Raw genomic sequence first — 22,695 nt, 5'->3', positions numbered from 1 at the left:
AAAACATTATTTTCACAAATTATCTCCCGTTTAGTCATATAGAGGAAAGAGCTAAAAGTACGAAAACTGCAAACGGACCCCGAGCTACATGTAGCCCTTTATTTTCAAAATTTCAGAAATCATAGTTTTAAGTTTCAAAAAAATCTGAAAAAAATATCCTAAATGTAGACAATGATTAAATCTACAAACGTGCAAAATCTCAATGTAAAATTCTTTGTATTGTAGACTACACAAAAATGACAAAATCTAACTGGTTTTATAGTTTTGAAATATACACTATTCACTATTCTTAGATCCACACATTTGTCATTTTTGTGTAGCCTAAAGTACTAAAAAAATTACATTAAGATTTTGCATGTTTGTATCATTGGCTACATCCAGAATTTTATTTCAGAATTTTTTTAAATTTAAAAATATGATTTCCGAATTTTTGAAAATAAAAAGCTACGTGTAGCTCGGCCTCCATTTGTCCACTTTCGCTAAAAGTATATCAGTACTAAACTACTCCAGAGAAGTGGCACCGTTCAATGTGGATGCTCGAGCGACTCCATGGCTCTGGAATCTGGATTATGGGCCTGTAGCACCATGTAGCACTGGTTGCAGGTTGCAGAACCTGGTTGCAGAATCTATGTGTCAACATTGCAGATTGCAATATTTTAGTTGATCCTTTCTATTGTGCGTTGACTTATTAGGAAAATAATAGATGATCTTCAGTTTGATGCTTTGTACATGTATTTTTTAATCAGACCATGATCATTACAACTTTTTGTTGCATCCGCATTTTCACAATCCTGGAGTATTTTCTCCTTTTTTTATTAGCAGTTTTAAAATAAAGCACATGTTCAAGTCATGCAATGCTCTGGTTGCTAATGGCTTGTTGGTTTTTGGTTGTTCTGGCCTAGCGTTTTCTTTTTTTTTCTGTGTAAGTGAACTTTGTTTTACTCATCTTTTTAGCACTGGTCAAGAAACTTTGGCAGAAGTGTTGTACATTTACCTTTCTAATTGTGTAATGTTTAATCATTTTTCCTAGAAAACCAAATAATAGACTAATTATTGATGATGAGCGGCTAGATACCACCCGTATGTATAAAACTTATTCGAATCTAGATAAAATTGATCAAGTTAGACACACCCGTATCTAGAAAAAATTGAGCAACTAATTATCTTAGGCAAAATGAGTGTTATCATATACCAAGGTCCTTTTGGAGGGGCTGAACATGCTTTCTGCCCACGTATAGATAGGTAAAAAGTGTATCTTTCTACCATGGATAATCTTTATGCGCAACACAATGCAAATCATCATCAACCCCGTCTACATAAGATGTTGCGATGTCCAGGCATCAGCCCTGCCTATGGCTGTCTGAAGGGGTTACTCAGTGACAAATCATGGATGTGTTTGTTGAGATGGTCATCAGGCCAAAGATTATGATGCCTGAATTCAAATTGAATATCTCGAGAAGCTTTGTTTTCCACCTGTAGCATATCTATGAAGGGTTCACGGTTGCAGCTGCTATTTGCATGAACTTCAATTTTGCTAAGCACTTCTGCATTTAAAACGAAGAACCTGGCAAAGTCAACCTCTCCCTCAAGGCCCGAATAACCTTGCAGCACCACTTCTTTGAAGTGGGACTGAAGGCATTCAATTGGATGTAGTGGATCATACCGAGGCTCAATGTTCTTACGCATCTCATAGCTAAAGTAGAACTACAAAAGAGGAAATTAGATGCATATCGTTAAATGTGTTGCTAACCAGACTAGATACTATGGCAACGAAATCAGACATTTAAATAAGCAAATGTGAATACTCACCATGACTGTCGTTGCCTATTCGACGGTACCTCGGAGGAGGGATCCTCACGAGGGGGAGAAGAAGTAGGGGCCATAGGGCGGAGTGCACACGGGACGGTGGTACGCGATTTACCCAGCTTCGGAACACCTGCACGATGACAGGGCCTACTGCTGCTTGTCTGGAATTATCTGGGCGCTTTCGCGTTGTTACAATGAGTTGTGGTTGTGCCTCTAGGGCTCCCGGGATCCGGCTTATAAAGGCGCACGGATCTAGGGTTTACATGGAGAGTCCTAGCCGGATTACAGATAGCCTAGCTACGGTACAATATCTTGCCGTGCACGTCACGGATCCGCCTTCCATATACGTCGTACTAGATCCGGGTTCCTCACGGGCCTCCGCGGATCCGGGTTCCTCCTAATGTCGGTACGGATCCGGCTTACTGATCCTGGGCCGGACTTCTTCCTTCACGATCAACAGCAACTGGGCCGCCCGATGGGCCACATGCCTCATCACCATCTGTGGGCCACCCGGGCTTGCCGGATCTAGGCACTGTCGATGGTACACCCATGAAGTATACCCACAACAGTAGCCCCCGGAGTTCTCCGAGTTTCACCTGCAGTTTCCGCCTTGCTGGTCCTTCATGATCTCCGGCAAATGTTGGTAACGCGGAGAAACTTGAAGAACTCCAACTTCACTTTTCCTTCTTTTTCCAACTTATAGCCGGAAAATGCTCCCATCCTGCGGGACTTCATCCATCGACGTTCCAAAGAACATTTCCAGGTTACTCCCTGCTCGCGAATGAGAGCCAACTTATCCTCACGCAATTACCCGGAATCTTAAAAGACTCAAACGGTTCCGCCAATTCTGGCGCCATTTTCGCGCGATTTGTGCGGTAACTTATCTCTAGCCATTTTTACCGCTTAGGGTTTAGGACACGTGTCACACATCCAACGGTGCGACGCTTGCGTTCCGACCACAGGATGCGGAGCACGAATCTCGTCCCTCCGGCCTATAAATATCCACCGTCAACCCTAACTCCTCATTCACCCCCCTTTCTCACCTCTCCACGCAGCGCCGCTCGCGAGCTCTTCCTCCGCCGTGCCGGAACCCGCCGGAAATTCCGCCGGAGCATCACCGGAGCGAGTTCACCACCGTGGTGTTCATCGTGTTCTTAACTCCGGCGAGCCACCGTACGAAAACCTCGTCGCCGGCGACTCCGACCACCGCGGAATCCATTACGGTAAGTTCTCCGAGCTTCGACCCTTTGCCGTAGTTGGTAGGGATGATCGCTAGGTTGACGATGCCGGATCCGACTAAAAAATGTTTCCGCCAAAACCTTTTCTTCAGATGTCTTCAACGACTCCGCCTCCGACCTCAGAACCTATCATGGCGACCCCAATCTCCTCCGCCCCTCCACCCTTCGTTCCAGTCAGGCTGGATCCTTCAAAGGATTCCGGCAAGGAGGCTGAAGGGACCTCTGCTCACCCGGAGAAAGCCTCCGGGGCGGATCAAACGGAGCATCAGCCGGAGGAGGTCGTCAAAAAGTCGAAAGCTCGCCAACGAGACTCCGAAGCCAAAGGGAAGTGGTGGCCCTGCACCACCACCGAGATGGAGCTAAAGAACCTCGAGGCGGAGGGTTTCCTGCAACCCGGAAGCTGGAGGTCAGTTCCAAATGAACTAGCTCCAGCTCCGGGGGACAACGAGATGGTGCTGACGAAAGCTCTGGTGGAGCGCGGTTTTTCATTTCCGCCTTCAGACTTCTTCTTAGAGATTCTGAAGACTTATGGGCTCCAACCCCACAACATTTCTCCGAACAGCGTGCTGGCAATCTGCAACCACGTCACCCTCTGCGAAGGCCATCTCCGGGTAACCCCCGAGCTCTCTCTATTCCAATATTACTTTACTGTCAAGAAGGAGAGGATCCGGCAATCCGGCGAACTAGCTACATGCGGATCCATCACCTTCATGATCCGCCCGGGCCGCGTCTACCCCCCCACCGACCGCCACGAATCCGCGAGGTACTGGTCTGGGGGTTTCTTCTACTTGAAGGACGTCTCCGACCCCGCGAGCGAAAGAAAGCTGCCGCCATTCAAGAACTGCCCCGCCATTGAGCTTCCGGCATGGTCGCACTGCCCCCACCTTTCCGAATCGCCCCAGCTCTCACGCGCCGTCAGGCGGATCTGTAAGCTGACGGAAGAGGGGCTGGCGGGGAAGGACTTAACCCTTTCTTGGTTCACCAAGCGGATCTAGCCGCTCCAACACAGGGACCGCCTGATGTTCCAATACACAGGGCGCGACGACCCAATGCGCGCCACAAAAGACAATCTCTCCGCCGACGCCATCGACAAGAGGATCCGGCTCCTCATCAAAATCCCACGTGAACTTGACGTTCACGTGTGCAACAAAGACATTCACACGAATGGTTCCGGAACCGCGGTACATCGTCTTGACTTTAGTCTATTGTCTCTCTTCGCATTCAAACTTTTTTTTCTAAGTGTTTAACTTTGCATCAGCTCGAGGCGCTTGAAGAAAACGAACTCGGAACTCTCCTCCGGGTTCCTTCCACCGGCAACACGGATCCGGAAGCTGCATCGGAGGCGGAAGCTCCCGAGGCCCCACGCCCTGCTAAGAGGAAGAAGCCAGCTCCTTCCAGCCCCTATGCGAAGCGCGCCCGCGAAGTGCTTAGCACTACGGCCACCTGGAAAGCGGAGGCGGAAAAGAAGCGCCTGTCACTGATTAATACCAGCAACAAGGGGCAGCCTGCCATCCAACATTTCTTCAAGCCTTCCGGGTAAGCGCCTACTTCCGAGATCCAAGTTCTGGTTTCACGCTCAAACTCTTATACTTTTATGTTTTTTTCTGAAGCTCCGGAAGTCAGCCCCCCAAGGCCCCAAGGGTCCCGAAGAAAAGAGCCAGGCCATCTCCGGCTTCTATTCCTGTTACTCCTGAGGTTGAAGTTCCGCCCAAGGCTTCATCCGCCTCCATGCCGGATCCGAAAGATGTCATCAACCTTGATGACCTTCCTGAAGATTCCGCTCACCATGGCGACTCTGCCAAAGGGGCCTCCTCATCTGTTCCTCCGCAAGATCAGCCAAGCGCCGCTTTCGCGGAGCCAACAGAAGATCAACAGGAGCAAAAGGTAAAGCTCCTTCAAGTCACCAACGCGACTCAGGTCGACCATCGACCGACTCCGTCCCTTCAAAAGCTTACCCTTGCACAGCGTCACGCGGAAGTTTCCACCATGCTGAACAAAGTGTGGGGAAAGCCGGACTAGGAGATGCGAGAGCTCGCTGACTTGGAGGACGGCCTGAAGGAATTTTTCGCCAAGCACAAGGAAGTGCGGCAGGTGATAATAGCCCCCAAGCATTGGGTGATATATTTCCGTGTAACATGTATTAGCCGATGCTTTCCCAAAATGTACTTTTAGGCGGAAATTTGAAATTTATACCAATACTTTGAATTCTTCGCTGGCCTCCAAGATTTTAATATCCGACTAACTCCTTGCTGCCTCGCAGACCACGCGGAAATTGCACGAAGATCTGCGCGTGCACGTGCTGGAGCAAATCACGGAGATCGAGGGGCTGTGCCAACACGCGGAAAATAGCCAAAAAGCTATCCAGCTGCTTGAGACCCGCCTTCAAGGTACGAGATCCGGGTCTTTACTTTTTGTGCTGACATGGTTGTTCAGGATGCATAATATGCGCAACTTTCTGCCTTCAGAAGAAATTGCCAAGCACTCCTCGTTTGATGAGCTATCCGCCAAGGTCAAGGTGCTTGAGGCGGAGAATGAATCCCTCAAAACCTTCATCCAAGAATCCTCCAACAAGGAGACTGAGGCGGGGAAGGAGCTCTCCGATAAGCATGCCCGCGTCCTGGCGGATCTGAACGACAAACTAGAGAAGAGCCAGGGTCGCGTGATCTCCTTGGTAGCCAAGAACAAAGTTCTGGAGGCGGAGGCGGAGGCCATCGACCAACTTATCTTCCGTAAGCTTTTTTTTTTCGTGTCATTGTTCCGACTGCCTTATATGCTCTCTTTCTAACGGAACTGGACTTCCTTCTTCCACAGCAAGCCTTGGCTTCGAGTGGTCAAAAGAGTCGAACCTGAAGAGGACGGAGGCATACGATGAAGCGCGGATTTCTATTGACGCGTTATTTGAAGCCTGTCGCGAAATCGCCAAGACTCTGTCTCTGAAGAAGGCCAAAACCACAATCATCGATACGATGACCAATCTTATGGAACAAGTGCCGGATTTCATCAAGGACTGGCAAAAATCTTCCGCACGCGGAGTCGCCTCCCTGGTCTTGGCCACCTGCAAGGCTCACTTCCCGTCGCTCAACTTGGCGAATGTTGCACGCGGAGCCCCCAAGGGTTCCGACATGGGTGCCCTCCTGGCGGAAACCCAAGGCTATGAGCAATTGTTTGTCAGGCGAGTGGATCACTCGTTCTGGTATAATAAACATGACCTGCCCAAGGGATTTTCCGATGCAGAGGAGGAGGAAGGTGAGCCGGAGTATTATGGGGAAGGCTCCGGGTCGAGCGTCGAGCATTCCGGAGGAAACTCTGGTGACGACTCCGAAGCCGGATCCGGTGACAGTGACGACGACGGCTCCGCCTACCAGGAATCTGAAGAAGAGGACTCCGAGTAGAGTTCCTGTTTAGACAATGAAACAAGTTGCATCATTTTGGCCCCAGAGTGGGTTTGTAATAAGACTTTAAATTCTTAAGTAGCTAGGAAACGAAACGACTATGCATGGGGCGGAAACACTTATCCTGCTATCCGTTAATATTATGCGCATGTTTCGTTTTATGTTGGAAAGCAAGTGCTGATTTTATTGTTTTTCCGGCTTGCCCGCTTGACCTTCCACGAGCCGGAGGACCTTAGCCGGAAACACTCGCCAGCGGCGACGAAGCCCAATGGCAATCCGTCCATAACCGCGGAAACAAGCCCCCAGGCATAGGTGCCGGAAATCGCTACTAGGAATCCACGAGTTCGCAACAGATAACAATTTAATCAGAAAACTTAAGCTTACGTCCTAAAGGACGATTTTTGAAAATCACAACTTTCATACACGCCTAGGCGGAAAAATCCAGCTCTGCGGTTTTAGTCGGAAAACATACATGATCTAAAAATGAACAAGTAAAGGAGGTAAAAGACTCGGAGAGTGAACCATAAGCTTTATTTCATTGATCATGTATAATTATTACAGAGTTTGTAACTCGGAAAAAATATGCTAAGTGTAGAAAGGACATAGCTGTGCGATGTTCCAAGGGCGATCTGTTTCATCGTAGATGTCATCCGGATCCTCACGCTTGCGTTTCCGGTGCCAATTAGCAGGTCTATCCCTCAGCTCGCGGAAATCAACAAGGTAGTACGACCCGTTATGAAGCACTTTGCTAACGACGAAGGGTCCTTCCCATGGAGATTGCAGCTTATGGTCTTTCACCTGTCGAAGGCAGAGGACCAGGTCTCCTGCCATGAAGGAGCGATTCCGAACTCGACGACTGTGATAACGTCGGAGCTTCTGCTGGTAGATGGCGGAGCGCTGGTCAGCTAAGTTCCGAGCTTCCTCGATCAGGTCCACAGATAGCTGTCTGGCCTCATCAGCTGTTTCTTCATTGTAGGCGGAAACTCGCGGTGAATCGTGGATGATGTCGGAGGGAAGCACGGCTTCGGATCCGTATACTAGGAAAAATGGGGTAAACCCTGTTGATCTGTTAGGGGTAGTTCGTAAACTCCACAAAACAGCTTCCAACTCATCAGCCCAAGCTCCGGCTGCTCGTCGCAGCGGTTCTTCTAGGCGCGGTTTAATTCCTGATAATATTAGGCCATTAGCCCTTTCGACTTGACCGTTGGATTGTGGGTGAGCCACAGATGCAAGGTCCAGCCGTATCCCTACTGTCTCACAATAATCCCTCAACTCTCCTTGAGCGAAGTTTGTGCCATTATCCGTGATTATGCTGTGTGGGATGCCGAATCTCATCACGAGGCTGCAGACGAATTTTAGTGCCGTAGCACCATCGGCTTTTCTCACTGGCTTTGCCTCGATCCACTTGCTGAATTTGTCAACAGCGACCAGAAGGTATTCAAAACCGCCAGGAGATGATCTTTTTAACTTACCAACCATATCGAGCCCCCAGACCGCAAATGGCCAGGTGATAGGTATGGTCTTCAGCTCTTGGGCTGGAGCGTTTAGTTGAGTAGCGTAGTACTGACAACCTCGGCAGGTCTTGACTATTTTGTCAGCATCTTCTTTAGCTGTGAGCCAGTAAAAACCTAGCCGAAAAGCTTTTGCAACGAGTGACCTGGGGGCAGCGTGATGCCCGCAGTCCCCTGCATGGATCTCTCTGAGGATTTCAATGCCATCTTGATTGGAGACGCATTTGAGAAATACCCCTGCTGCACTTCTTTTGTAGAGCTATCCATCAACAACTGTGTAGGATCTTGCTCGTCTGACGATCTGTCGCGCGAGGACCTCGTCCTCTGGCAGCTTCTGACCGATGAGGTAATCCAGGAAAGGCTGTGTCCAAGCCGGAATGATAGCCATCACTTCCCTAGCCGGAGATACTGCCACCTCTGGGTTTTCCGGGTTAGCGCCCTTAACTGAGGGTATCCGGAGATGCTCCAGGAAAATGCCAGGCGGAATATGCTTCCTGCCGGATCCGAGCTTGGATAGCATGTCTGCCGCTGTGTTATCGTCTCTCCTGACGTACTTGACTTCGTATCCGAGGAAGCACTTGGCGATCTCATCAACTTCGTCTCTGTAGGCCGCCATGACGGAGTTTCTGGCATTCCAGGTTCCAGCTACTTGTTGTGCCACCAGGTCGGAATCACCACAGCATATGATGTGCTTGATCCCAATTTCCTTAGCGATGCGCAGACCGTGTAGTAGAGCCTCGTATTCCGCCATGTTGTTTGTAGCTTCGAAGTGGATCTGCAGAACATACTGCAGTTCTTCTCCGGTAGGGGACTTCAGGGTGACTCCGGCTCCTGAGCCTTGATGCTGCTTGGATCCATCGAAGTGCATGACCCATGTTTCTGGTTCCGGCTCCAGACTTGCATCCGGAGCTTCTGTCCAATCTGCGACGAAATCTGCCAAGACTTGGGATTTAACCGCGGTCCTAGGCTTGTAAGCGATGTCGAAGGCGGATAGTTCGATGCCCCATTTAGCCGTACGTCCTGTTGCGTCAGCGTTGTTGAGAATTGTTGACAGCGGAGCCTTGCTCACCACTGTTACTGGGTGCTCTTGGAAGTAGTGTCTCAGCTTCCGGCTACCTAGGAACACTCCATAGGCTAGCTTCTGAAAGTGAGGGTATCTCTGCTTTGACTCCGTCAGCACCTCGCTAATGTAATAGACAGGCCTTTGGACGTCATATTCATGACCTTCTTCCTTTCGCTCCACCACGATGACGAGGCTGATGACTTTGTTGGTAGCTGCCAGATAAAGGAGCATTGGCTCTGACTCTGCTGGGGCTGCCAAGATAGGTGGGGAGGTGAGTATTTCCTTCAACCCCCGAAGGGCTGCGTCGGCTGCGTCGTCCCAGACGAATTTGTCTGTTTTCTTCAGCAGCTTGTACAAAGGTAGCGCCTTCTCACCAAGACGGCTAACAAACCTACTGATTGCTGCGACGCAACCAGTTAGTCGTTGCACATCTTTGAGACAAGTTGGCCGTTTGATACACAGGATTGCCTTGATCTTTTCCGGGTTAACCTCAATGCCTCGGTGAGAGACTATGAAGCCAAGGAGTTTTCCGGCTGGCACGCCAAAGACGCACTTCAGCGGATTCAACATCATCTTGTACCTGCGGAGGTTGTCGAAGGTTTCTGTGAGGTCGCTGATCAAGTCGGATCCTTTCCGGGTCATGACCGCGATGTCGTCGACGTAAGCGTGCACGTTCCGGCCAATTTGGTCCTTCAGGCATCGCTGCATCGTACGTTGGTAGGTGGCACCTGCATTTTTCAAACCAAAAGGCATAGTAACATAGCAGTAAGTACCAAACGGGGTAATGAATGAAGTTGCATTTTGGTCGGATTCCTTCATCCGGATCTGATGATACCCGGAATACGCATCAAGAAACACAGAAGTTCCGCCCCCGCCGTTGAATCAATGACTTGGTCAATGCGCGGCAAGGGGAACGGATCCTTCGGGCAATGCTTGTTCAAGCCAGAGTAATCGATGCACATTCTTAGTATTTCAGTGTTCTTTTTGGGTACAAGGACGGGATTTGCGACCCAATCGGTGTGGATAACTTCTATTACAAAACCTGCTTCTAGTAACTTTGCTAGTTCCATTCCTATGGCGCGGCGCTTCTTATCTCCAAAGCGTCGCATAGCTTGCTTCACTGGTTTAGCCCCCGGATTTATGTTGAGGTAGTGCTCGGCGAGTTCCCTAGGTACTCCAGACATGTCAGAAGGTTGCCATGCGAAGATATCCATGTTAGCGCGGAGGAACTCGACGAGCGCGTCTTCCTATTTGGGGTCCATGTTGGCTCCGACTGAAACCTGCTTGGAAGAGTCGCCTTTGATGAGGTCGTGCTTCTTGGTTTCTATCGCGGCCTTGAAGGAGGTTTTCTATTCGGAGATCTGCTTCTTGGTGGTCTGCATCTCAGTCGGATCCACCGCGGCTCTGTAGCCTTTCAGCTCTTCTCCAGATATCACAGACTCTGCGAAGGCGGCTTCGCCTAACTCGCACTCATGAGCCTTTTTGTAGTCTCCGGATACGGTAATCATACCTTTAGGACCCGGAATCTTGAGCTTGTTGTAGATGTAGCACGCTCTGGCGTGGAACTTGTGGTAGGTGGGCCTGCCGAAGATGACGTGGTAGGAGCTCTTGAAGGGCACAACTTCAAACGTGATCTTTTCTTCGCGGAAATTATGAACATCGCCAAAAGCCACGGGAAGTGTGATGCTGCCGAGGGAATTCGCCTTCTTACCTGGAACCACGCCATGAAACTCAGTGTTGCTGTGTTTGAGCTGTTCCTTGGTGAGGTTCATCCGCTCTAGAGTCTCCAGGTACATGATGTTCAGGCTGGCTCCGCCATCCATGAAGCACTTGGAGAAGTCATACCCATCTATGCGGGGACTTACAACCAAGGCGTAGCATTCTTTTGGCACAATTGCGGGGTGATCCTTCCTATCAAATGTGCACGGGATTTCCGACCACCTGACGTACTGCGGCACAGCCGGAACTATGGCGTTCAGGATCCGGATGGCTAACTTGGAGGCGCGTACTGTTGGTGTCCCGAGGAAAGTGTGGTAAGCCCCCACGCTCTTTTTATCGAATGAGTTGGATTTACCTGCGGATCCTGCCTTGGGATCCGGCGAGTTATCATCCTCATCCATCGCCTCGGAACTATCTTCCTCTTTGTCCTTGTTCTTGCCCTTGCCACCTTTGCCGCGTGGGCGGTGCTTCCGGGCGCGCTTGTATCCTGCCTCCGGGTCGTTCTTTAGATCATTGACCCACTTGCGATTGCGGTTTGTGTGAGTGGACTTCACATCGGATCCAGGTGGGCCGGGCAGGGGCATGTCTCTGTACTCCTCGTAGGTTTGCGGGCGCGGGATCCGCCACCTGCGACCTCGGTGGCATGCTGCCGACCCCTGCCGGCTCCGCCTCCACGACCGCGTCCTCTTCCGCCTCCCGAACCTCCGCGTTGAAACGCCATGGCGACCATCTCGGATCCGCCACTCTTCCGGTCATCGGGATTCTTGCGCTTATGGTCGTCGCTGCTGCCGTTATCACGGTTCTTCTTTTGTTGATGTAGGGGGATTGCTGTAGCTGTGAGATCACCGCCTGCGTCATCATCGGCGGCAGTGTGATCACTGGCAATGGAGATCATCTCATCCAAAGTCAGCTTGCTTGAGTTAGCCAGACGAGTGAGCGTATGCCTCAGCAATCCTCCCCTCTGTAGTCCACCAATGAAAGCGTACATGGCGGTGGTGTGGTCGACGTTTTCGCACTCGTTCCTGCATGCCAACCATCGTGTGAGGTAGTTTCTTGAAGTTTCTCCCTTCTTCTGGATGCAGGCTTGCAGGTCGCTTGCCGTGGCAGGTCTTTTGTAGGTGCCTCTGAAGTGTTTCTCGAAAGCGGTCTTCAGGTCGAACCAGCAAAAGATGGAGTTCTTCTCGAGGTCACTGAGCCAGATCCGGGCTGGACCTACAAGGTACAACTGGAGCATGCGGCAGGCGATGTTAGGGGTTCCTCCGGTAAAGGTTACTGCATTATAGTAGTCCTCAATCCAGGTATCCGGCCTTTCGGTGCCATCATAATGCTTCAGATTTCCGGGTAGCTTGAGGTTCATCCTTGGCTTTGGTTCCTCTCGAATCATCCTGCCAAAGCACTTCGGACCAATGTAGTCGGCTCTGTATTCGTTAAGGCGATCCCGCGCGTCGCGCGGGCCATGGCGAGGAGATTGTGAGCGAGAGCGAGATCTCCGGCCGTCGCCTCCGCCTCCACCTCCGCCGCCACCGCTAGGTGGTGGTGAGGGAGACCTGCGAGGTGGTCGGTCCGACTTCTTGCTTCCGCTATCTGATTCTCCTCGGCCTTCCCGGTGCTGGCTCCGGCTTCTGTGGCTGCCTTCGCCATGGCGCTGGCTGCCCTGGTCGTTCCGGCGAGGCTCCGGGTTGCGGCTCCGGCGAGGCTCTGGGTCGCGGCTTCGGCGAGGCTCTGGGCCGCGCTCCTCATTCCGACTCCTTGATACGTCTCCGACGTATCGATAATTTCTTATGTTCCATGCCACATTATTGATGTTATCTACATGTTTTATGCACACTTTATGTCATATTCGTGCATTTTCTGGAACTAACCTATTAACAAGATGCCGAAGTGCCGCTTGTCGTTTTCTGCTGTTTTTGGTTTCAGAAATCCTAGTAAGGAAATATTCTCGGAATTGGACGAAATCAAAGCCCAGGGGCCTATTTTTCCACGAAGCTTCCAGAAGACCGAAGACGAAACGAAGTGGGGCCACGAGGCGCCCGGACTACAGGGCGGCGCGGCCTAGGGTTGGGCCGCGCGGCCCTGTCATCTGGGGCCCTCGTGTGCCCTCTTGACCTACCCTTCCGCCTATTTAAAGCCTCCGTGACGAAACCCCCAGTACCGAGAGCCACGATATGGAAAACCTTCCAGAGACGCCGCCAACGCCGATCCCATCTCGGGGGATCCAGGAGATCGCCTCCGGCACCCTGCCGGAGAGGGGAATCATCTCCCGGAGGACTCTACGCCGCCATGGTCGCCTCCGGTGTGATGTGTGAGTAGTCTACCCCTGGACTATGGGTCCATAGCAGTAGCTAGATGGTTGTCTTCTCCCCATTGTGCTATCATTGTCGGATCTTGTGAGCTGCCTAACATGATCAAGATCATCTATCTGTAATTCTATATGTTGCGTTTGTTGGGATCCGATGAATAGAGAATACTTGTTATGTTGATTATCAAAGTTATATCTATGTGTTGTTTATGATCTTGCATGCTCTCCGTTATTAGTAGATGCTCTGGCCAAGTTGATGCTAGTAACTCCAAGAGGGAGTATTTATGCTCGATAGTGGGTTCATGTCTCCGTGAATCTGGAGGGGTGACAAGAACCTCTAAGGTTATGGATGTGCTGTTGCCACTAGGGATAAAACATTAGTGCTATGTTCAAGGATGTAGTCACTAGTTACATTACGTGCAATACTTAATGCAATTGTCTGTTGTTAGCAACTTAATACTGGAGGGGGTTCGGATGATAACCTGAAGGTGGACTTTTTAGGCATAGATGCAGTTGGATGGCGGTCTATGTACTTTGTCGTAATGCCCAATTAAATCTCACTATACTCATCATGATATGTATGTGCATGGTCATGCTCTCTTTATTTGTCAATTGCCCAACTGTAATTTGTTCACCCAACATGTTGTTTGTCTTATGGGAGAGACACCTCTAGTGAACTGTGGACCCCGGTCCAATTCTCTATACTGAAATACAATCTACTGCAATACTTGTTCTACTGTTTTCTGCAAACAATCATCTTCCACACAATACGGTTAATCCTTTGTTACAGCAAGCCGGTGAGATTGACAACCTCACTGTTTCGTTGGGGCAAAGTACTTTGGTTGTATTGTGCAGGTTCCACGTTGGCGCCGGAATCCCTGGTGTTGCGCCGCACTACATCCCGCCGCCATCAACCTTCAACGTGCTTCTTGGCTCCTCCTGGTTCGATAAACCTTGGTTTCTTTCTGAGGGAAAACTTGCTGCTGTGCGCATCATACCTTCCTCTTGGGGTTCCCAACGAACGTGTGAGTTACACGCCATCAAGCTCTTTTTCTGGCGCCGTTGCCGGGGAACTGAAGAAAAGCTACACCACGGAAATTGCCAACTCCCACGGCAACAACTCTTTTTCTGGCGCCGTTGCCGGGGAGATCAAGACACGCTGCAAGGGGAGTCTCCACTTCTCAATCTCTTTACTTTGTTTTTGTCTTGCTTAGTTTTATTTACTACTTTGTTTGCTGCACTAAATCAAAATACAAAAAAAAAAAATTAGTTGCTAGTTTTACTTTATTTGCTATCTTGTTTGCTATAACAAAAACACAAAAAAAATTAGTTACTTGCATTTACCTTACTTGATTCATCATGTTTCCTTTTAATTTTACCACAAAAGACATACCGGTAGGACGTGGGTCTATAGTTGGGAGAAATAATATAGAAGAATTTTTCAATCATGTTAGTACCATCGAAAATTTTGAAGATAGACACTTGGTGGACCTTGCGCCTACTTATGAAATTGCTGCTGCGCATTTAGTTCGCCTGTTGGAAACTAAATTTGTTAATCTTAATCCTATAATCCAACATATGTTTCTCACACTTGGTGATATGGAAGAAGGGGAAAAGAAAGATTTTGTTTTAGAAACCCTTCTTAGAGAATTTGGTGGTCTAGCAAGAGAAGCTAGAAAGGTCTTTGCTAAATTTAATATGCTTGGTTCTCATACTAATTTTGTTAGCCTCCTTGAAAAGATGGACATGGATAGAATAAGATACACTAATAATATTGATGATGGTGGGGAGATCAAAGCACCAATACCATGTAAACTCTTAGCTATGAATGATGCACTAGAAAATAACTATGCTTGGCTTGTTCCTGAAAATTTGTTTGATGAGAGTAGCACGCCTAAGACTAATGAAAAGGGAGATGCTAAAACCTATGTATCTAATATATTATGCCTGGTTGAGAAAACTCCGCACCCCGCTGAGAATGCATCACTCTTTGATAATACTTGATGCACACTTTCTGCGCCTAGCTGAAAGGCGTTAAAGAAAAGCGCTTATGGGAGACAACCCATGTTTTTACCTACAGTATTTTGTTTTTATTTTGTGTCTTGGAAGTTGTTTACTACTGTAGCAACCTCTCCTTATCTTAGTTTTGTGTTTTGTTGTGCCAAGTTAAGCCGTTGATAGAAAAGTAAGTACTAGATTTGGATTACTGCGCAGTTCCAGATTTCTTTGCTGTCACGAATCTGGGTCCACCTCCCTGTAGGTAGCTCAGAAAATTAAGCCAATTTACGTGCCTGATCCTCAGATATGTACGCAACTTTCATTCAATTTGAGTATTTTCATTTGAGCAAGTCTGGTGCCATTTTAAAATTCGTCAATACGAACTATTCTGTTTTGACAGATTCTGCCTTTTATTTCGCATTGCCTCTTTTGCTATGTTGGATGAATTTCTTTGATCCACTAATGTCCAGTAGCATTATGCAATGTCCAGAAGTGTTAAGAATGATTGTGTCACCTCTGAATATGTCAATTTATATTGTGCACTAACCCTCTAATGAGTTGTTTCGAGTTTGGTGTGGAGGAAGTTTTCAAGGATCAAGAGAGGAGTATGATGCAACATGATCAAGGAGAGTGAAAGCTCTAAGCTTGGGGATGCCCCGGTGGTTCACCCCTGCATATATCAAGAAGACTCAAGCGTCTAAGCTTGGGGATGCCCAAGGCATCCCCTTCTTCATCGACAACATTATCAGGTTCCTCCCCTGAAACTATATTTTTATTCCATCACATCTTATGTGCTTTTTCTTGGAGCGTCGGTTTGTTTTTGTTTTTGTTTTGTTTGAATAAAATGGATTCTAGCATTCACTTTATGGGAGAGAGACACGCTCCGCTGTAGCATATGGACAAGTATGTCCTTTGTTTCTACTCATAGTATTCATGGCGAAGTTTCTCCTTCGTTAAATTGTTATATGGTTGGAATTTGAAAATGATACATGTAGTAATTGCTATAAATGTCTTGGGTTATGTGATACTTGGCAATTGTTGTGCTCATGTTTAAGCTCTTGCATCATATGCTTTGCACCCATTAATGAAGAAATACATAGAGCATGCTAAAATTTGGTTTGCATATTTGGTTTCTCTAAGGTCTAGATAATTTCTAGTATTGAGTTTGAACAACAAGGAAGACGGTGTAGAGTCTTATAATGTTTTCAATATGTCTTTTATGTGAGTTTTGCTGCACCGGTTCATTCTTGTGTTTGTTTCAAATAAGCCTTGCTAGCCTAAACCTTGTATCGAGAGGGAATACTTCTCATGCATCCAAAATACTTGAGCCAACCACTATGCCATTTGTGTCCACCATACCTACCTACTACATGGTATTTTCCGCCATTCCAAAGTAAATTGCTTGAGTGCTACCTTTAAAATTCCATCATTCACCTTTGCAATATATAGCTCATGGGACAAATAGCTTAAAAACTATTGTGGTATTGAATATGTAATTATGCACTTTATCTCTTATTAAGTTGCTCGTTGTGCGATAACCATGTTTACTGGGGACGCCATCAACTATTCATTGTTGAATTTCATGTGAGTTGCTATGCATGTTCGTCTTGTCTGAAGTAAGAGAGATCTACCACCTTATGATTAAGCATGCATATTGTTAGAGAAGAACATTGGGCCGCTAACTAAAGCCATGATCCATGGTGGAAGTTTCAGTTTTGGACATATATCCTCAAATCTCAAATGAGAAAATTATTAATTGTTGTTACATGCTTATGCATAAAAGAGGAGTCCATTATCTGTTGTCTATGTTGTCCCGGTATGGATGTCTAAGTTGAAGAATAATCAATAGCGAGAAATCCAATGCGAGCTTTCTCCTTAGACCTTTGTACAAAGTGCGGCATAGAGGTACCCCTTTGTGACACTTGGTTAAAACATGTGCATTGTGATGATCCGGTAGTCCAAGCTAATTAGGACAAGGTGCGGGCACTATTAGTACACTATGCATGAGGCTTGCAACTTGTAAGATATAATTTACATGATACATATGCTTTATTACTACCGTTGACAAAATTGTTTCATGTTTTCAAAATCAAATCTCTAGCACAAATATAGCAATCGATGCTTTTCCTCTATGGAGGACCATTCTTTTACTTTCAATGTTGAGTTAGTTCACCTATTTCTCTCCACCTCAAGAAGCAAACACTTGTGTGAACTGTGCATTGATTCCTACATACTTGCTTATTGCACTTATTATATTACTCTATGTTGACAATATCCATGAGATGTACATGTTACAAGTTGAAAGCAACCGCTGAAACTTAATCTTCTTTTGTGTTGCTTCAATGCTTTTACTTTGAATTATTGCTTTATGAGTTAACTCTTATGCAAGACTTATTAATGCTTGTCTTGAAGTGCTATTCATGAAAAGTCTTTGCTTTATGATTCACTTGTTTACTCATGTCATATACATTGTTTTGATCGCTGCATTCACTACATATGCTTTACAAATAGTATGATCAAGATTATGATGGCATGTCACTCCAGAAATTATCTGTGTTATCGTTTTACCTGCTCGGGACGAGCAGAACTAAGCTTGGGATGCTGATACGTCTCCGACGTATCGATAATTTCTTATGTTCTATGCCACATTATTGATGTTATCTACATGTTTTATGCACACTTTATGTCATATTCGTGCATTTTCTGGAACTAACCTATTAACAAGATGCCGAAGTGCCGATTCTGTACATTTTCTGCTGTTTTTGGTTTCGTAAATCCACGTAAGGAAATATTCTCGGAATTGGACGAAATCAAAGCCCAGGGGCCTATTTTTCCACGAAGCTTCCAGAAGACCGAAGACGAAACGAAGTGGGGCCACGAGGCGCCCGGACTACAGGGCGGCGCGGCCTAGGGTTGGGCCGCGCGGCCCTGTCATCTGGGGCCCTCGTGTGCCCTCTTGACCTACCCTTCCGCCTACTTAAAGCCTCCGTGACGAAACCCCCAGTACCGAGAGCCACGATACGGAAAACCTTCCAGAGACGCCGCCAACGCCGATCCCATCTCGGGGGATCCAGGAGATCGCCTGGCACCGCCGAGAGGGGAATCATCTCCCGGAGGACTCTACGCCGCCATGGTCGCCTCCGGTGTGATGTGTGAGTAGTCTACCCCTGGACTATGGGTCCATAGCAAGAGCTAGATGGTTGTCTTCTCCCCATTGTGCTATCATTGTCTGGATCTTGTGAGCTGCCTAACATGATCAAGATCATCTATCTGTAATTCTATATGTTGTGTTTGTTGGGATCCGATGAATAGAGAATACTTGTTATGTTGATTATCAAAGTTATATCTATGTGTTGTTTATGATCTTGCATGCTCTCCGTTATTAGTAGATGCTCTGGCCAAGTTGATGCTAGTAACTCCAAGAGGGAGTATTTATGCTCGATAGTGGGTTCATGTCTCCGTGAATCTGGAGGGGTGACAAGAACCTCTAAGGTTATGGATGTGCTGTTGCCACTAGGGATAAAACATTAGTGCTATGTTCAAGGATGTAGTCACTAGTTACATTACGCGCAATACTTAATGCAATTGTCTGTTGTTAGCAACTTAATACTGGAGGGGGTTCGGATGATAACCTGAAGGTGGACTTTTTAGGCATAGATGCAGTTGGATGGCGGTCTATGTACTTTGTCGTAATGCCCAATTAAATCTCACTATACTCATCATGATATGTATGTGCATGGTCATGCTCTCTTTATTTGTCAATTGCCCAACTGTAATTTGTTCACCCAACATGCTGTTTGTCTTATGGGAGAGACACCTCTAGTGAACTGTGGACCCCGGTCCAATTCTCTATACTGAAATACAATCTACTGCAATACTTGTTCTACTGTTTTCTGCAAACAATCATCTTCCACACAATACGGTTAATCCTTTGTTACAGCAAGCCGGTGAGATTGACAACCTCACTGTTTCGTTGGGGCAAAGTACTTTGGTTGTGTTGTGCAGTTCCACGTTGGCGCCGAATCCCTTCGGTGTTGCGCCGCACTACATCCCGCCGCCATCAACCTTCAACGTGCTTCTTGGCTCCTCCTGGTTCGATAAACCTTGGTTTCTTTCTGAGGGAAAACTTGCTGCTGTGCGCATCATACCTTTCTCTTGGGGTTCCCAACGAACGTGTGAGTTACACGCCATCACTCCTCCTGGGCTCGGGCTCACGAACATTGTTCTGGTTCCGGCGTGGTTCCGGCGAGCGCTCCCTGTTTCTGTTTCTTGGCAGCACGTTGTCGCGGATAACAATCCCACCATGCCCTGGGGGCCTGGTGTTTCCAGCTGGACTACGGTGGCGAGGGGGTCGCGGGTAACCGTTGGGCGGAGGAGAGGGGTTGCGATATTTGTCTCGTCCAGGATACATTGCATCCTTTCCCTTCCTTGGATCTGACGAAGGCGTCTTTGACGGAACGGGGATCGGATTTGGGTGTTCCCTGGTTCTTCTTCTGCGCTCCGAGGATCCGGTGTGTGATTCATCATCGGGATGCCGATCGGCGCGGGCGTCCTTCTGCGCGGTAGATACACAGTTATCCGGATTGGATTCCAACCTGCGCGAAGTATCCGCCTTGCTTTGCTGCTGCATTGCTGAAGCGACAAGTGTGCGGAGGTAGTTGATATCCACCTCTTCGTCCTTCTTCTTCAACAGCTCCGCAGCTTTTAGCATGTTGTCCTTGGGGGTTTCCAGCGGCCGGTGCTCTGCGGGCGTGGCGAAGTTGATCCTGCGAGGCGGAATTGCTTCTCTAACAATTCGGTCGGCCTCCGCCTGTGCATAGGTCATCTTTACTTCCCACTCTTTCGCCATGCTCTTGACCTGCTCGAGTGTGGCAGTAATTTCGCGATCCTGTCTGTCGAATTGGTCCGCCAAACCTGCAGCTTGTTCCCTTTCTTCCCTTAATGCGGCTTCGGTATCGGCGAGCTTCTTGGCTGTGGCCAGCATTTCCTGTCTAGTGGCCTCTAGAGCCTCCAGATCTGCGGCGTCGCCCGGGGTTATAGGTTTGTTAAGAACTGCTCGCGCCACCATCTCCTCAGCTGACAGGAGTTCCTCCGAGGAAGAATCCCTGCGGGGTCGCTCCCGAAACATTGGAGATCCTTGGTGGGATGGTTGAGGGTTGGATTGGCTGGTTGGCTCTTCAGATCCAGTTTGTCCCAGCGCTGCTACCGTTGCGAGAACCTGCTTAGGCTGGGCGGAGTCGACTTCAGGCTGATCACCGAAACCGTACTCCCCTAGCTTGCGGTTGAACTCATCAGTATCCATGGAGGGGGTATCTCCGGAAATTGGGCTTAGATTGCCCAAAATCGACTCTTCAGCCGGAGTTTCGCTTTCTCCGACAGGCTCAGCCTGATCCGGATCTGCATCGTTTTCCGGTGCCTCTACCTGCTCAGGACCAGCTCCGTCTTCTTGAGGGGCGGTTCCGGCGGTATGGGCCAAGAAGTGTACGAAGTGGCACCTCTGCTTTTCTAACACCTGGGAGACCCAGGCGGATCTGCATTGGTCTTCCACCGTTGTTTCCTGCACAGGGGCGGATTGGGTGGGCTTTGAAAATTCCAGATCCGAGGCGGAATCTTCCTTAGGAAGCTCCTGCATCTCAGATCGGATCTTCGCGACAGCGTCCAGCTCTGCGGCGGTCGCGTCTGCGTTACTTACCAGTGGGTTTCCGTCGGAATCGACGGTTTTCCCGATGAAGATGTGTATGCCGCCAATTGGGACGATGGAGAGCTTGACGGGGTTTGTCCTAGCCGGAATCCAACATTCATCCGGAGGGACGATCGGCAGATTTCCGGCGTAGAGGACGCGCCCCACAGCGATGGTGTCGTCGTAGCTTCCCACGGCGGAACCCTCCCGGTTCCGGCCTCCAGACGCCACAGGCCCCACGGTGGGCGCCAACTGTCGTTGCCTATTCGACGGTACCTCGGAGGAGGGATCCTCACGAGGGGGAGAAGAAGTAGGGGCCATAGGGCGGAGTGCACACGGGACGGTGGTACGCGATTTACCCAGCTTCGGAACACCTGCACGATGACAGGGCCTACTGCTGCTTGTCTGGAATTATCTGGGCGCTTTCGCGTTGTTACAATGAGTTGTGGTTGTGCCTCTAGGGCTCCCGGGACCCGGCTTATAAAGGCGCACGGATCTAGGGTTTACATGGAGAGTCCTAGCCGGATTACAGATAGCCTAGCTACGGTACAATATCTTGCCGTGCACGTCACGGATCCGCCTTCCATATACGTCGTACTGGATCCGGGTTCCTCACGGGCCTCCGCGGATCCGGGTTCCTCCTAATGTCGGTACGGATCCGGCTTACTGATCCTGGGCCGGACTTCTTCCTTCACGATCAACAGCAACTGGGCCGCCCAATGGGCCACATGCCTCATCACCATCTGTGGGCCACCCGGGCTTGCCGGATCTAGGCACTGTCGATGGTACACCCATGAAGTATACCCACAACAATGACATAGAGCTTTTCCAAACAGGGGAACCACCTAAGAACATTAAGAACTGCATTCAATTGAGAATTACAAGACCCGACGGACAAAATCTTTATGGTGTGCATCGAGTTTTCCAAGCTAACTGGGCTCAATCCCTGAAGAAGAAGAAAACAATTAACATGAAAACATGATGAGATCTGTATGTAGGAATGCTAGATGTTGGCTGTTGGTAGCTGGAAGACATGGAGTTTGGAGAAGTCCGGTATGAAAGGGCCTAAGATCTCCAGTTTAGGTGCCCTCATTATCCTAATATACAGCTGACAAGCACGTTTGTGAGTACCAAGTGATAATATCCTTTCAAGGTGAGGAGCGTCCTCGACGACCAGTTCTGTGCTCTCATGAGGGTTGCCCTGTAAGACGATGCTCCGGATTGTGGATGAGCTAACACGGAGGCAACCGGCGGCGCGGACTTCAGACACGAATAAGCTCTCCAAGGCATGGCAGCCAGAGAGCAAGCCATGGAAGACGCTCTCGGAGATGGAAAGGTCGAGCAGGGAGAGCTGCTTGAGGAGAGGGAAACTCATGGACGGCGCGATCTGGTCGGGGAAATCGATATAGCTGATACTGACAACGCAAAGGGTTGATGCGGAGCGGAGCACGGATGACAGCAGCCGGTAGCTGGACGAAGACAGCGAGGATTCGTGCGCGTATCGGATATCGAGCTCCCGGAGGTTGGACAGGGCTCGGGAGTGGAACCAGCTCTCCAACTCAGAGCTGAGGTCGCCGCCGCCGGTTCTGAGGCCGGGGAAATAGAATCTGCGGGCGGGGCCGGGATGCTCGGAGACTATCTTGGAGACGGCAGAGGGAGGGACGGCGCTGGGGAAGAAGGCTGGGTGCAAGGTGCGGACCTCGAGGTTGAGAGGCGCCGTGCGCCAGAGGTGGCGCCACCGGCGGGAGAGCCCCTGCGTGCGGCCGCCGTCCTTGGTTGGGAGGAGCGTGATGATGGCGCCGAGGATGTCGTCTGGAAGGCGGCTGATCAGATCGCCGGTTCCATGGGATTCTTGCTCCTTGGGAGCCGCCGCCGTGCAGGCCTCCTTGTTCTCCATTGCCGACGGCTGGCGCGCGAGGCGGAGGGTTTTGGGGGAGTCGATCGCAGGAGCTCGGTCGGTGGTGGTTTTGGGCTTCTGGGCTTTGGATT

At 49.1% G+C, this 22,695-nt stretch overlaps 1 protein-coding gene across 1 annotated transcript; it reads right to left on the bottom strand.

The window, feature by feature from the left end:
* Positions 1–1,350: 1,350 nt before the first annotated feature.
* Positions 1,351–22,603, bottom strand: LOC127309834 (F-box protein At5g03100-like). Its single transcript, XM_051340556.1, has 4 exons — positions 21,722–22,603; positions 21,518–21,652; positions 1,543–1,704; positions 1,351–1,473 (listed from the first exon to the last, which is right to left on the bottom strand). The coding sequence occupies exons 1-4, from the start codon at positions 22,601–22,603 to the stop codon at positions 1,351–1,353; spliced, it is 1,302 nt and encodes a 433-aa protein (XP_051196516.1).
* Positions 22,604–22,695: the final 92 nt, after the last annotated feature.

Source organism: Lolium perenne, chromosome 6, assembly GCF_019359855.2.
Source record: "Lolium perenne isolate Kyuss_39 chromosome 6, Kyuss_2.0, whole genome shotgun sequence".
Classification (NCBI taxonomy): Eukaryota; Viridiplantae; Streptophyta; class Magnoliopsida; order Poales; family Poaceae; genus Lolium; species Lolium perenne.
This window is presented reverse-complemented; position numbering and strand designations above follow the sequence as displayed.

What these genes read in the sequence shown, in the direction of transcription:
- LOC127309834 (XM_051340556.1), bottom strand. Translation starts at nt 22,603, where the DNA reads ATGGAGAACAAGGAGGCCTGCACGGCGGCGGCTCCCAAGGAGCAAGAA. An exon ending in ATGTCTTCCAGCTACCAACA is followed by an intron (nt 21,653 to 21,721) that starts GCCAACATCTAG and finishes CTTCTTCTTCAG; the next exon opens with GGATTGAGCCCAGTTAGCTT. An exon ending in TCTTCGTTTTAAATGCAGAA is followed by an intron (nt 1,474 to 1,542) that starts GTGCTTAGCAAA and finishes GATATGCTACAG; the next exon opens with GTGGAAAACAAAGCTTCTCG.